Raw genomic sequence first — 14,029 nt, forward strand, 5'->3', positions numbered from 1 at the left:
ATATATATATATATATATACATATATATATATATATATATATATATATATATATATATACATATACATATACATATATATATATATATATATATATATATATATATATATATATATATATATACACTGTATATTTGATACCAATATGCCAATGTGTTACTTATATATCATTAAGGTATTTATTTATATTTTGAATTAGCTTTTATTTTTTGTATCTTCAGTTATCATTTAAATTTTTTAAGTATTTCTATTTAGCTTTAATTTATTTTTATTACATTTTTAGGTTTAATAATTTTAGTACTTCAACTTATCTTTAACTTTAAGTTTTTCATCTAATATTTATATTTTATTTTAACTATGTCTGTAAAAAATTACAATAAGGCAACACTAGTTAACACATTAACTAACAATGAGCAATATATTTTAACAGCATTTATTACCCTCTTTTAGTGTTAGTTAATAAAAATGTTCATATTAGTTCACAGTTCAGTAACTAATGTTAACAGATACAACCTTTGATCTTACAAATGTATTAATAAATATTCAGATTAACATCAACAAATATGTATAAATATTGTTCACTGTTAGTTCATATTAACTAATGTAGTTATCTAATTCTAACAAACGAAACCTTGTTGTAAAGTGTTACCTTCGTTTCAGTTAACGAAAACTATTTTTAATGATTTTAGTTTCAGTTAACAATAACAGCACTGATACCAATACATATTTTATGAAAGTTCTGACTTTAATTGTCTTACATGTAAAGAATTTTTTTTTTTTAGATAGAAGTTTATAATTTATATTTAAGCGTATGTATTGTATACATGTATTAACAGATTGTTTAATGCACTTCATCAAAAGCTGTGCACACAGTCCTATTGTCATGCATGATTCATATGTGTGTTTGTTCTCCATCAGCTCCCGCCTTCAGATGGAGTTGTTCCAGCTGATGGTACAGAGCTACAGGAGATGCCTGCTGACCTGGCCAAGGTGTCTGATGGGAGTCCGAATCAGGCGGCAGGATTTGATATGATCTACAGAATCGAGGACGTCCCGCCTTGGTATCTGTGCATACTGCTAGGACTGCAGGTACACTTTTAACATTCTTTTCTCTCTTCAAGTCTGACTCACCCAACATCCCTATCCCATCTAAACCCTCCTACATCTGTATACGTTCTGCCTCTGGATCTCCAGCACTACCTGACATGCTTCAGTGGAACTATTGCTGTACCATTCTTACTGGCTGAAGCCATGTGTGTGGGGCAGGACCAGTACACTGTCAGCCAGTTAGTGGGCACCATCTTCACCTGTGTGGGGATCACTACGCTCATACAAACTACATTTGGTGTCAGGTGAGTTATTTAATGCGTGCTTCAGTACAGAAATATGTGATTAGTTGTCACTGTATGAATGTTTTTATGTGCCATGATCAGGTTGCCTTTGTTCCAGGCGAGTGCTTTTGCCTTTCTCATCCCTGCTCAGGCAATTCTGAGGCTGGATAGATGGAAATGTCCTCCTGAAGGTACAAATAGTGTTACACACCGTGTGAATTTTTACAATCACTATCAGTGGGGGAAGCTTTTAGGCATGTTACGTTTGCACAAACCAAAGATTAAAGGGATAGTGAAAAGTCTATCATCATTTACTCACCCTCATGTTGTTACAAGCCTGTATGAGTTTCTTTCTTCTGTTGAAAGAAGATATTTTGTAGAATGTTGGTAATCAAACAGTTGACGGCACACATTGACTTCCATTAGTAGGAAAAAAAATACTATGGAAGTCAATGGCTCCCTTCAACTGTCTGGATACCAACATTCTTCAAAATATCTTCGTTTGTGTTTTCATTTTTGGGTGAACTATCCTTTTAATTTTCCATTTTGTTGATATTTTGTCTACTACTGTAGTATGGTAACCTCCTCAGGTCAACATTAATACTTTGCAAGCATTTATTTGGCTAAAGAATAATTTGCCGCTGGTTCCATCAAGATTTTCCTATTGGGTTTTATAATGGGGTTTTTCCATTCATGTGTAAAATAAAGCCTGTGGTAAACATGACCTGACGATACTTTGACGTTTTGTTCTACAACGTAAATGGCACACACCCCATGCGAATTTTGATGCAGTTTTCATTTTTATTTTGAAAGTGTATGTTTTTAATAAGTAACTATATAAGACAGTTTAGGTCTGAGTGTGTGCTGTTTACGTAGTAGAACAAAACGTCAAAGTATTGTCAAGTTATTGCCAACCCCATAGGATAATCTCAAAGAAACTAGTGGCGAATTAGACTTCCGGGTTCTGACGTCATACCTACGCCATTCTAGATGAACTGTGGTTACTGAAACATTGGGTGTGCTCCAATTCAGAGGCTGCATCCTTCGAAGGACTCGAAGGTGGGACTGAGCGTTGTTAAATGACTTTTTTGGAAGTTATATTAAACTGTCTGAAAACAAAACGGGGTTCACAAACTTTTAAATATGTTCACCATGGTCCATTTCTGTAAAGAGTATAAACTATATATAATCACATCTTAGTAAGATATGTCAAAGTGTACATTTGTATCTTATATATTTGAGTAAGTTGAAACCTAATACGTTTAACATTGTCAAGCAATGAATTCTGGGGTAGGCAAGGCCACGAAGGATCCATCTGTTGTATTCTTCATTTCACGGGAAATGGAGGCCGCATTTGAAGGAGCCTTCGAATTGGGACAGCCTTCGTCGCACCGCGGTGACACAATCGGCCTTCAAATGCACTCTTCGAAGGATGCAGCCTCTGAATTGGGATGCAGTAATTGTTGCTCAAGTGTTTATTTGGGGTGACAAACTCCCTAGACCACCAAAACAGCAAGACCAAGCACAACAATTGAAAGTGTTTGCACGTCTCGTGAAATGTTTTTAAAAGTTTAACTGCTTTTAACTTGGTGTCTTAAAAAGATTGTACTCTCATTGAAAAGGCAACGAGAATCAAGTTTACATAAAAAAAGTTGTGCAATGTGAGTAAATCAGTCCCTCTTCAAGGAAGCATTGTCTATTAAGAATCTATTTACATTCCACATTGTGCAGGTCAAGCTGTGTGGAAGTTAATGCTTAACCATGGTTTTGGGTTTCACAGAGGAGATTTACGGAAATTGGTCTATTCCTCTCAACACGTCTCATATTTGGCAACCACGAATGCGAGAGGTGCGTGACTAATGTCTAAAGATTGAACCAGTTATCGCTGCCTTCGTAACGTGCTGCGTCCTGACCTGCGTGTTTGTGTCAATTCTCTATAGATTCAGGGCGCTATTATTGTGTCCAGCTTGATTGAGGTGGTCATAGGGTTCGCTGGAATCCCTGGGATCCTGCTTAACTCAATCGGGCCCCTGACTGTCACCCCCACAGTGTCCCTTATCGGCCTGTCTGTCTTCCAGACGGCGGGAGACCGTGCTGGCAGCCACTGGGGCCTGTCTTTGCTGTGAGTTCTTGAACTCTTTAAATGCATTTCAAGCTCATTTATCTCTAGACTAGCTGTGATTTAATACATCTGTGTGTTTTGTCGTTCCAGGTGCATCTTCCTTATTGTTTTGTTCGCTCAATATTTGAGGAACTGGGCTTGTCCTTTCCCCAGCTATTCCAGACAAAAAGGCTGTCACATCACACATGTGCAAATATTCAAGATGTTTCCCGTACGAACCCCCAGCTACATCAACTACATCATCATGCATATTGCCTTTTGATAATATAAACATAGCAATAAAGGCCTTAGAACAAAGTTCACATTACCCCATGTGGCGCTTGTTATCAACACATTTACACACTGAAATGCTCACTTCTGAACATTTTGTCCTTAGTAACTGATTATCCTGATTTCAGTAGATCATCATGGCAATCATGTTGGTATGGCTGGTTTGCTATATTCTCACCCTGACGGATGTGCTGCCGAATGACCCAAATCGGTACGGCTACAAGGCTCGCACTGACTCCCGGGGCGATATTATGACCCGGGCGCCGTGGTTTCGTTTCCCCTATCCATGTAAGGACTTTGCTTGCTTCCTGTAACACCTATGATTTATAATGGCTTGTTTATCAGAAAATGTCACTATGACTTATACCTAATCTAAGACTTGAATTTTGTTTTCCACAGTAAAACGATTAGAAGGGAATTATATTGGTGGAGCAATGGCCAAACTCTTTCCAAATCAGATCATTTTCTTGATTTTGTGTGTGTCACAGGTCAGTGGGGTTTGCCGACAGTGACGTTAGCAGGAGTGCTAGGCATGTTTAGTGCAACTTTAGCTGGTATTGTTGAGTCTATCGGGGATTATTATGCCTGTGCTCGCCTCTCTGGAGCTCCTCCTCCTCCTGTGCACGCTATCAACAGGTAAGAACAAGAAGAAGTAGAACACTTTTTTTAAGGGGGTCATATCATGAGAAATCAGATTTTCCTTTTATAAATAATTCAAATGAGTATGAAAACATGCTGTAACATCCTCAAAAGCCAGTTGTATCATATTTGATACTCACATTTTAACATGATTTTTCTCAAAAAATAAGAATGGATAATTAAGTAAACCCAAGTTACTTCAGTCCAGTAAATGTTCATCTTAGAATATTTCCAACAATATAAAAGTTATTCTTACGTTTACGTTATAAAAATCGGTAAAGATTTCACAGCAAAAAGACAAGTTTACCAAGACATGAAGAGGGATGTTTTAGAATTATACTAAAAGGCCTTTTACTTGCTGAAAAGTATAAACAATCAACCAGACGACAGAAGGCGTATAGTAAACTGTATAGCTCTTCCTGGCTGTGTGTAGCACCTATCACTCTGCATATCCTTTTGAAGAATACCAGTATTATAGGGAAGAGTGTCTGAATTAGATCATTTTTAACAATGTCCCTGACCATTTCAGTCTGATTTTGAGTTGAAGTGCCACATCGCAGCTCAGATTTTGTTATCGTGTCACTACTACACGTGATCCGACAGCAAAATTGACACAGTGTTAACATAGAAATATTAAAATCACAGGAGCAAGAGATTTTTTTTTTCATTCTCAGGGTCATAAAAGGTCATAAAAATTAAATAAAAAATGTCCACATCAGTGGAAATCAAGGACAAAAATGTAATTATATATATAAAAAATATATATATTATTTAGTGGTTTTAGTTTTTTCATGGTTTATGTATAAGGAATACATTTCTTTTCTAGGGGGATCTTTACAGAAGGAGTGTGCTGTATCATAGCGGGGCTGCTGGGCACAGGAAATGGATCAACATCTTCCAGTCCTAACATAGGGGTGCTTGGCATTACAAAGGTGAGATAGTGTGAGCTCTTAGGCTCTGTGTAACACTAGTGTATATAGACAGAATTGGGTAAATGCAGTTCTAGTGTCTGTATTTGTGACAACCGATCAGAGTCCCTCCGGGACTGAAGCTGATATCAGGTGTATACAGATACACTTTTCACAATTCTCCTGTTGTCTCCTCGGTTTCTCTGTTTTCAGTGTCGTCACTCATTTTGTGACAAGCAGTGGTTTCTCTGGTGTCTTGATTTCTCCGACAGGTGGGAAGTAGGAGGGTGATACAGTATGGAGCAGGCATAATGTTTTTATTGGGAACTATTGGGAAGTTCACCGCCCTGTTTGCCTCATTACCTGACCCTGTCCTTGGAGGAATGTTCTGCACACTGTTTGGTAATGAGCTTATTGGACCTATTTGCATTTGCCGATGTTTTGTCACAGCTTTGTCCACAGGGTGTCAGTAAAGAGCCCAGAAACTCCCTAGGAAGTGCCCTGTCCCAAATGGCACACCTCATGTGTACATGCGGTTTTGTGGACCCGTGGACAATGGCTGCCGCGTACGCATGTCCGTTAAATTCACAAGACCGTAGGGTGTACTATTTGTCATTTTAGGTTTCAGAAAGGTGATCTCAAATACCCCTTTGCAGCCGATATGCGCCCTCAATGTGCACTTTTGCAGAACTGGCCCTGAAGTGAGCTCTGCAGCAGACTTCTACCCAACAGTCAAAGCAGCATTACGTCACAAAAGTGTGGATGCAGAGAGAGATTGTGAGGGCTTATTGTTCCATTTGGGACAGGGCCTAACGGTGCACATTTCCACCCTTTAGAGTTCACATTCAAGTTGAAAGCATCCCACGAATTCATTTTGTATTTCAAACAAATTTTTTTAGGGGACCAGACATCGTTTAGTTACACACACCACCATTGAAAATTGAAAAACAAAAAATTTTGTTTTTTGTTAAAGAAATTAATGCTTTTACTCAGCAAGGATGCATTCAATTTATCAAAAGTGACAGTAAAGACATTTATCATTTATTTTAAATGAATGCTGTTCTTTTGACCTTTCTATTATTCAAAGAATACTGAAAAAATGTATCAGGGATTTCACAAAATATTAAGCAACACTGATAATAAGAAATATTTCTTGAGCACCAAATCAGCATATTAGACTGATTTTTTGAAAGAGCTTTGGAATCCCAGGAATAAATTACAGTATTTAGAGAATTACAGGTTTAAAAAGAGAAAATGGATGTTGTGGTAATAATAGTTTTCAATATATATATATATATATATATATATATATATATATAATATATATATATATTTCACTATATTGATCGAGCATTGGTGAGCATAAGAGATTTCTTTCAAAAACTGTTTTACAAATCTTACCAACCCTAGTGGCCTATATACTGTATGTATTTTGTGTAGTTTTAAACTTGTTTTCTGTTTTGGTGTGTACACAGGTATGATCACAGCTGTTGGACTGTCAAACCTACAGAGTGTGGATCTGAACTCCTCCAGAAATCTTTTTGTTCTGGGTTTCTCCATGTTTTTTGGCCTCATGTTGCCTAATTACCTGGACACTCATCCTGGCAGCATTAAAACAGGTTCATATGTCTGATGGTGTTTTCTGATATATTTTCTTTTGCAGCAAGGAAGCTGTGGATGTTGTCACCTATTACTGTTCTTTTGATTGTTTTTAACAGGTGTGGCAGAGCTGGACCAAATCATCACAGTGCTCCTGACAACAGAGATGTTTGTAGGGGGATTCCTAGCATTTGTACTTGATAACACAATCCCAGGTATGCATCTGACAGAGTGACTCATAATATACAAATTCATTAGATAAATAGAGAACAAAGGCAGTGTACATTTACAAACAGGCAGTCACGCAAGCTGTTCTACATTCAACATGTCTACATTGTGTGTGCAGGCACCAGAAAAGAGCGAGGTCTGGTAGAATGGGCAGCTGAGAGTTCTTCAGGAGCAGGAACAGTAACAGCGGACACTTATGACTTTCCAATTGGGATGGGGCTGGTCCGAAAGCTGGGCTGCATGCGTTACCTGCCAATCTGTCCCACTTTCCAGGGCTTTAAGCCATCATGCCGGAAATATGAGGAGGAGGACATAAAAATAAATAAAGGTGTGACTGATGCTCCAGTTGAAATGGTCTGCACCAAAATTTAGGCTGATTTTTATTTTATTTTTCACAACTGAGCACCAATTTTGCTGTCGCACAAATTTTTTATTTGTTTCGTTTTGCATCACAAACAAATACGAAAAATGTTATATTAGAAAATGGGTGCATATATTTGAAGTAAAACTTGGATGAACAGGACAAAGGGTCTTTGTTCATCTGACATCCAACCAAATGTGAAATTTGAGTTAATTTTAAAGAATCAGATATTTTACTGAAATGACATAAAAAGAAAATGGTCCGTTTTTTCTTTTTCTTTTATTACATCTTGATTGTGTACAAAATACGCAAGTGATTAACACTAAACAAAATATGCTCAGAAATGTTTAGCTTAAGAAAGTGGTGAAAATTGTTTAAAATACACATAAATCATAATGTATATACATGTTATTGTAACTAATAATGTTTATAAATACTAAAAAGTGTATTATGTATTCTATAAGAGCCATAAGACAAATTATCATGTGGATATTGGGTTTTGACAAAGATGTGCTTAAGTTATTTTGTATTAAAATATAATACAAATTTGTCTTTCTCATGTCAATTTTGATTTATTTGTAACACTTTATTAGGTTCAATAAGGGTAATAATATTAGTTATATATAGTCAACAATACAGCCTAAATCTCAAATAACGGCTCTGTGATTTGAAGCAAATGGCTCTTATAAAGGTGTCAGTAGCAGAATGGACAACATTTCTCAGGCAAATTCAGCTTAAAAGCAGTTTACATCAAAATTGTTCAGTCATTTGAGACATTAATATGCTGTTTATATATATTTACAAAAAGTGTTGTCAGAAAGTGCTTAAAGGGATAGTTAACCAAAAAATGAAAATTCTGTCATCATTTACACACACTTCTTTCTTGATAAATGACGATTTTATTTTTGGGTGAACTATCCCTTTAAGTAAGCCATAGTTTACATGAAATTGAGCCATGGTTTTGCTCAAACTACCATTTAGTAAATATAAAAATAGTGACCTTTGTCATACTTGCTAAACAAGCTCAGGACACTTAGGTCCCTTGGTGAGTCTCAATTGCCAATACCAGAGGTGACCTGAGCCCTTCTACCCTTTAAAGCCTCTGCTCTGTTTATTTAGCCTGTATGTGTGAATGCATATGCATCTTACAACATTTCAACAGATATAATCAGTCTCACCCAACTCAGTTGCCAAGTCCAGAGGTAGCCTTTACGAAGTAAGGAGTGTTGAGTGCAATGATAACAGAATATGCTTTCAGCTTAGATGCCTTGAGACCTGGGCAGCAGATGGTCATCATGTTTCACTCAATCAGTTGCTTATAAAAAGCTCTTATCCAGCATTAAATAGGCACTGAGTAATGTGATCCTTGGGCATGACTTATCTTCTACAGTCTATAAGTCCCATCAGGTTTCATGGTCCTGGCGGTGGGAACACCTGAGGATGTGACTGTATATAAGGCAGGCACTGTGGGGTGTACATAGGTGGGATATGAAGAGAGGCAAAGGGTATAGCACAAGGTGTGGGCAAAACAGCATTGGGAAGGGTCTGCTGTTGCAGTAGGACCTCAACATACTGGCAAGTTTCTGGATCAAACAGCATCTTGCGCTGTGGCAGCTGAGGCATGTCAACATAGAAATAGCGTCCAGTTTCCGGGTCCAGCAACAGTTGGCGAGGGTTTTGTCCTACTGCTGTACTTCCTCCTGCTTCTGGATACAGCACACCTGCAGCCCCAAGCCTAGCCTCTCCACTCATGGGAGCAACAAATATTGTGTTGTGTTGGCTTTCTGGAGAAGGTATTTTTAGCCCTGCTTCTTTGTTCTGAGCTTGACTGGTTGAACCATCTGTTGGCTGGATTAGCACTTTTCCATCCTCAGAGAGGGATCTCAGTAGAGGGGTATGACTGTTTGATGCAGGAGGCTGGTTATAAAGAGGGGTTTGAAACAAGACAGGCCCTTGAACGTAGCCATGAACTGCTCCAATATGAGGAGAGATTGTTTGGTAACCCAGCGGACTGGGTTTGTAATAATATGAGGGAACTGAAGCAACTGTTAGGACGCAAGCAGACAGAGGTCCCACTGAACTCTGTGACCTGGGAGGAAGGCATGGTGTCTGGAGGCCATCACTGGTTATCCTGCCATGGTCCTGTTGCTCAGAACTTGCTGTGGGTGAACAATATTGTAGTGCTACTGGGAGAAGTTGATCTTTGTCAGAGCTGATGGTCATCTCATGCTCTGCTTTGGTCAAGTCTCTTTTTGTAGGCTCTTCAGTAGAAGCCTCCTCTCTAGTTTGCAATTCCAGGTCTGTCCTGTTTTTTTGTTTCAAGACTGCATCGCTGACTAGAACAACAGGTTTACTCATGCAGACTTGGCTATCCTGTGTCTCTGAGGCCTTTGACAAGGCACAACTGTTTGCCTTGGTTACACTAATTTGGCTGACCTTTGTAAATCCAACTGTATGACATTTGTCATTTGATTCCACATGAGCCATTACCTTCGTTGAGCATCCTCTCGGTGCAGAGTGATCTCTCCTTCTGTCCAGTGGAAGAGGTGGAGTGACTTTCCGCAACAGGGGTTTTTCATCTTGTTTGTATCCCTTTCCCTTTCCTTCACTCTTGTTGTTGCTTAGAGTGTGTATTGATGGTTGAAACAAAGGAAGACTCCCATCTATTCCATTGGTTAATTCCCCAGGGCCCTTAAAGGGCATATTGTATGTGTTTTTCACCAGGCTCCTCATGTCTCTTACTACATGCACAGGGGCCATGGCTTTCAATTTGCCTTGGCTTTGCATACCTAGGCTTGCAAACTGTCCTGGTGACCTGATGTCCTCTCTGTCACTCTCCTGCTTCTTCTCAACACCACCCTCGTCAACTCGGGGGATTGTATTATCCACTGCATTTGCTTCCAAATCAGAGATTAGGCATGCAATATTAGTAGGGCTGAGTGTACATTCCATGCTGCCAGCCTGTTGCTCCTGCTTTTCCAGCACATTGGTTAGGGTCATGTTGTGCTGTTTATGTATTCCTTGCTCTGTATGGCATTCTTCAGGTGTGGTTTTCACAGAGGCCTGTGTGCTGAGGTCTACATTTGATGCTGCACTCCAGTTCCATGCTCTGCCCTTTGCTGAGTCACAGGATAGCTTCACTCCAGGGCGCAGGTTAGGCAGTCGCAACGCTTCCTCTCTTAGGCTTAGCTTCTCTGCTTTCTCATTCTCTGAAGGGTCTATTTCAGTACCACTACCTTGAACTTCAGACCTGCCAGTTCCACTAAAAAGAGAATTTAACCCATGTTTGCTTAACAGTTTGGGTTGTGTTTTAGAATTAACACTGCAATGCTTTTGAACAGAGCCGCACTCTGTCTGGGCCTCCCACTTAAGTGTAGCACTTTGAGTTAGTTTGGTAGTTTCAGCATATACATCCTTGCCAGATGAATACAGGCATTCATCAGTGGTAGGAGTCCTGTTGTTCACTTTGGTAGACGCAAAAGCTTTATCAGAAACATCCAAGGTGCGAAGATTTTCTTCATGTTGCATCTTTTTTGATAGGACACTTGTTATGATGCAGGAAGCCATTTGGGTTTTGCTGGACGTTTCATCCAGGGAAAATGACTTCTGAAGCCTTTTCTTTCGTTCGGCCTGTACTGACTTTTGATTAGCCATGTGGGACTCCTGGTTAAATGCTGCAGGGGTGCTATGCTGACGCTGAAATATGTCTCGAGCACGCACAGTTGTGTTTGGAACCTGAAGGGGTTGATTGTTGTTCTCTCTGACGTGTGACTCTGCTTCGTCCCGTCTCTTCAGTTGGATTTGTCTTTTGGGAACAGTCTTTAAGCCTCGCTTTACTTCATCTGTGGTTTCCAATGCTACGTCAACACACTCAAAGCTGCTGGATTCTGAGCAAACAGATGTGTTTTGAGTGTTTGAATGCATCTGCATTTTGAAAGAAAGAACATCTTCTGTCCAAATGTTGTCATTTGCATCAGTAGAAAGCTGACTTGAGGGCCTACAGTTTGAACTGAAAACATGCATGTAGTCAGTTTCAGAACAGGAAGATCTTACCTGGGCCAGGTTAACAAGGCCCCCCACCTTCCTACTGGCCTCAGCGAGCTTTGTTCCCATGCTGGTTGATCCTCTGGTATTGTCTGTAGAGTGAAAGGGTTGCCAAGAGCTGCTACACAGCGTGCGGGAGAGTGGTTTGGACTGCCAGACGCCTTGCCGGCTCTGCTTTTCCAGCCTCCGAATATCTGCAAGACTCTGTAGCTGGTGTTGGTGCCTGGTTGCGGGGATACACTCTGAATAACAGTGTGGCGGGATTCTTGACTCCTGCTTGCTGGCTGTGAGTGTTGAGATGCAGTTTGCAGACGCTTTTCTATTTCTAGACCTGACTGACAGCTCAGCCTGCTCCTTTCTGCAACTCACCCCTCTAGCCTGCCCCTCCCCCTCATTTCCCACATGACCCAGGACATGTCCCTCACTCTCAAGCCTGCATTCAGCCCCAGGTGCAATCAGACCTTCTCTGGGTCTTTGCTTTTGTATCGCGTGGTACTCCTTTGGCTCTGTGCCACCATGCTCCTGTTCCCTGCCTTTGCTGTATTGATTTCTCTCAGGCGTTATCAAAATAGTGTTTGAAGTGAATCTGGGTTCTGGAGAGCTGTGCTCCTCAGCAGTTCTAATGTTAGTGTGAAAAACAGTCTCGCTGCCTCCAAAATAATCCTGCGGTTTAACTGGTGAATCTTTTCCTGATAAATTAAACCTGTTGGAATTATCCTGCTTTTGTATGGGGTTACTAAAGGCTGTATTTACAGAATGCAAATCCACATTTGTACCCGTCAGCAGATGTTTTGACTCAAATTCTATGATGATCTCAGATGATGAAGATTTATCCAGTTCACCTTGGGACACCTCAGGCAGCACTTCTGTACCTTTGTCTTCTTGTGTTTCGTAGTCCTGTGATAGCGTGGTGGCTTTGATAAAGGATCTTGAAGTGATGCCTTCTATAGAGGTAGCACAATCCAAGAGCTCAAATGAGCCACCTTCAGTAGGATGCTCTGTAGAGAGAGATTGTGTTCTGTCCTCTGAAGCATCACTGTACTCACTCAGAGAACAAAAAGCAGTGTAGTATGAACTTGCCGAATCATCCATGATATCATCAGTCTGCTCTAGGTCACTTTTCCCTTCATCTCTTTGTTGGAGAGATGGACTATTTTTTTCTTTGATAGATGAAGATGACATAGACATTCCTCACTTCCTTCTGCAGTGCCTGAAAATTCCTGATGCAATAATGCGGGACACCCTAGTGTGGGGTGGATGTGCAGGTCAGACCTAAAGTGCAAGAGCAGAAATGATTCCATCAAGCCTAGTGATGAAACATAAAATCACATGTCCAGAGTCTAACTGATTTTGTCTAGGAAAAATAAGTTATATTACTGTATATATAAGAGTTATATTTTTAGATGCTTTAAATTATACCGAAAATATATTTATATATTGTAGTATATTTATATTTATATATTATTTGTATAATAAAGGAATATTTCTAAACACTTACTTGTAGCAGCTACACCCTAAAAATACTGCTTAGAATCTCATGCATTTGATTTGTGATGTGACAGCATTGTTTCCATTGTGTGTGACTTAACAGTGTTTGTCAAGGGAAATACTGTGTATCCTAGAAAGACAGCTGCAGATCTGGTGCTTGAAGCCATCTCATCTCTAATGAAAAACTTCACTCACCTGATCCAAACAATCCAAAATCTTCTCCGTTTTTGTTTAAATTCCACTGAGATGCTAAATCTGAATGAAAAGTCAAGGAAAAAGTGTCAAAGAATTATGTCAACAGGCAAAATGTCTATAATAAGAAATAAGGACATGTGCCCTCTTAAAAAGTATGCTAAGCTAGGGACAGCAGAGGAGATGAATCAGACCTTATTTTTTGGCCGCTGAGGGTCTGGATCAGGAAATGTGGTCCAGGCCCAGTAGTAGCTATAAGGTAGTGGTGTGGCAGTCAGCTTTGACAGCAGGTGCTGGTCTGGCTGTGCTGGAGCATACTCTTTGGAATCTGACTAGCATAGCCAGTGCAGTCACAGGGCCAGCTAAATATAGTTCCCCAGGCCCCATAACACTATCATCAGGGAGATAGAGCTGAAGTCTTATGAGTACACTGCGGTAAGTATTGGGCCTTTAAATGGCCGTTGCAAATAGAATGGTCACGCAGGTTATGTAGGTATCATTTGATGGTGTAAATTGGTCCTTTTTAAAGTAGGCATTAAAGGTATCAGTATATCTAAATTAATTGTACATTGATCTGAACTTTGTTAATGTGAAGTTAATTTTGATGTGAAATGTAGTTATGCAACTGGCAACTTAACTATGGGAGGAAGCACTGTTGTTCGAAAGCAAAAAAAGTTGTTCGAGAGCAGATGTGCACTTCCTCTCAAGTGTTTGTTGTGTGTTGCCAGCCAACTCTGGGACTTTCACTGAACTGGACATGACCATGCAGGCCATGACAGCTATGGCATTTGACCCACTTGGTCTTTGCTGTGCCAGATGGTTTAATGACATGATATAGTGGGCAGCAA

At 39.7% G+C, this 14,029-nt stretch overlaps 2 protein-coding genes across 2 annotated transcripts in view; one reads left to right on the forward strand and one right to left on the reverse strand.

Annotated features, from left to right (window-relative positions):
* Nucleotides 1-8,007, forward strand: part of slc23a1 (solute carrier family 23 member 1) — an 11,743-nt gene extending 3,736 nt beyond the window's left edge. Inside the window, exons 2-14 of the mRNA XM_081390974.1 lie at nucleotides 918-1,088; nucleotides 1,194-1,351; nucleotides 1,433-1,521; nucleotides 3,111-3,178; nucleotides 3,271-3,452; nucleotides 3,543-3,663; nucleotides 3,854-4,010; nucleotides 4,211-4,358; nucleotides 5,188-5,293; nucleotides 5,542-5,671; nucleotides 6,745-6,888; nucleotides 6,988-7,083; nucleotides 7,215-8,007. Coding sequence (XP_081247100.1) covers nucleotides 918-1,088; nucleotides 1,194-1,351; nucleotides 1,433-1,521; nucleotides 3,111-3,178; nucleotides 3,271-3,452; nucleotides 3,543-3,663; nucleotides 3,854-4,010; nucleotides 4,211-4,358; nucleotides 5,188-5,293; nucleotides 5,542-5,671; nucleotides 6,745-6,888; nucleotides 6,988-7,083; nucleotides 7,215-7,468 — 1,824 coding nt within the window. The 3' untranslated portion in view covers nucleotides 7,469-8,007. The remainder of the gene's footprint in view (nucleotides 1-917; nucleotides 1,089-1,193; nucleotides 1,352-1,432; nucleotides 1,522-3,110; nucleotides 3,179-3,270; nucleotides 3,453-3,542; nucleotides 3,664-3,853; nucleotides 4,011-4,210; nucleotides 4,359-5,187; nucleotides 5,294-5,541; nucleotides 5,672-6,744; nucleotides 6,889-6,987; nucleotides 7,084-7,214) is intronic.
* Nucleotides 7,742-12,593, reverse strand: LOC308706089 (uncharacterized protein; the record flags this gene model as incomplete). The annotated part of the gene is made up of 2 exons (XM_081391473.1): nucleotides 7,742-11,381; nucleotides 11,511-12,593. The coding sequence occupies 2 exons, from the start codon at nucleotides 12,591-12,593 to the stop codon at nucleotides 8,868-8,870; spliced, it is 3,597 nt and encodes a 1,198-aa protein (XP_081247599.1). The 3' UTR covers nucleotides 7,742-8,867.
* Nucleotides 12,594-14,029: the final 1,436 nt, after the last annotated feature.

This window comes from Scardinius erythrophthalmus, assembly GCF_964197995.2.
Source record: "Scardinius erythrophthalmus genome assembly, chromosome: 17".
NCBI classification, from domain to species: domain Eukaryota; kingdom Metazoa; phylum Chordata; class Actinopteri; order Cypriniformes; family Leuciscidae; genus Scardinius; species Scardinius erythrophthalmus.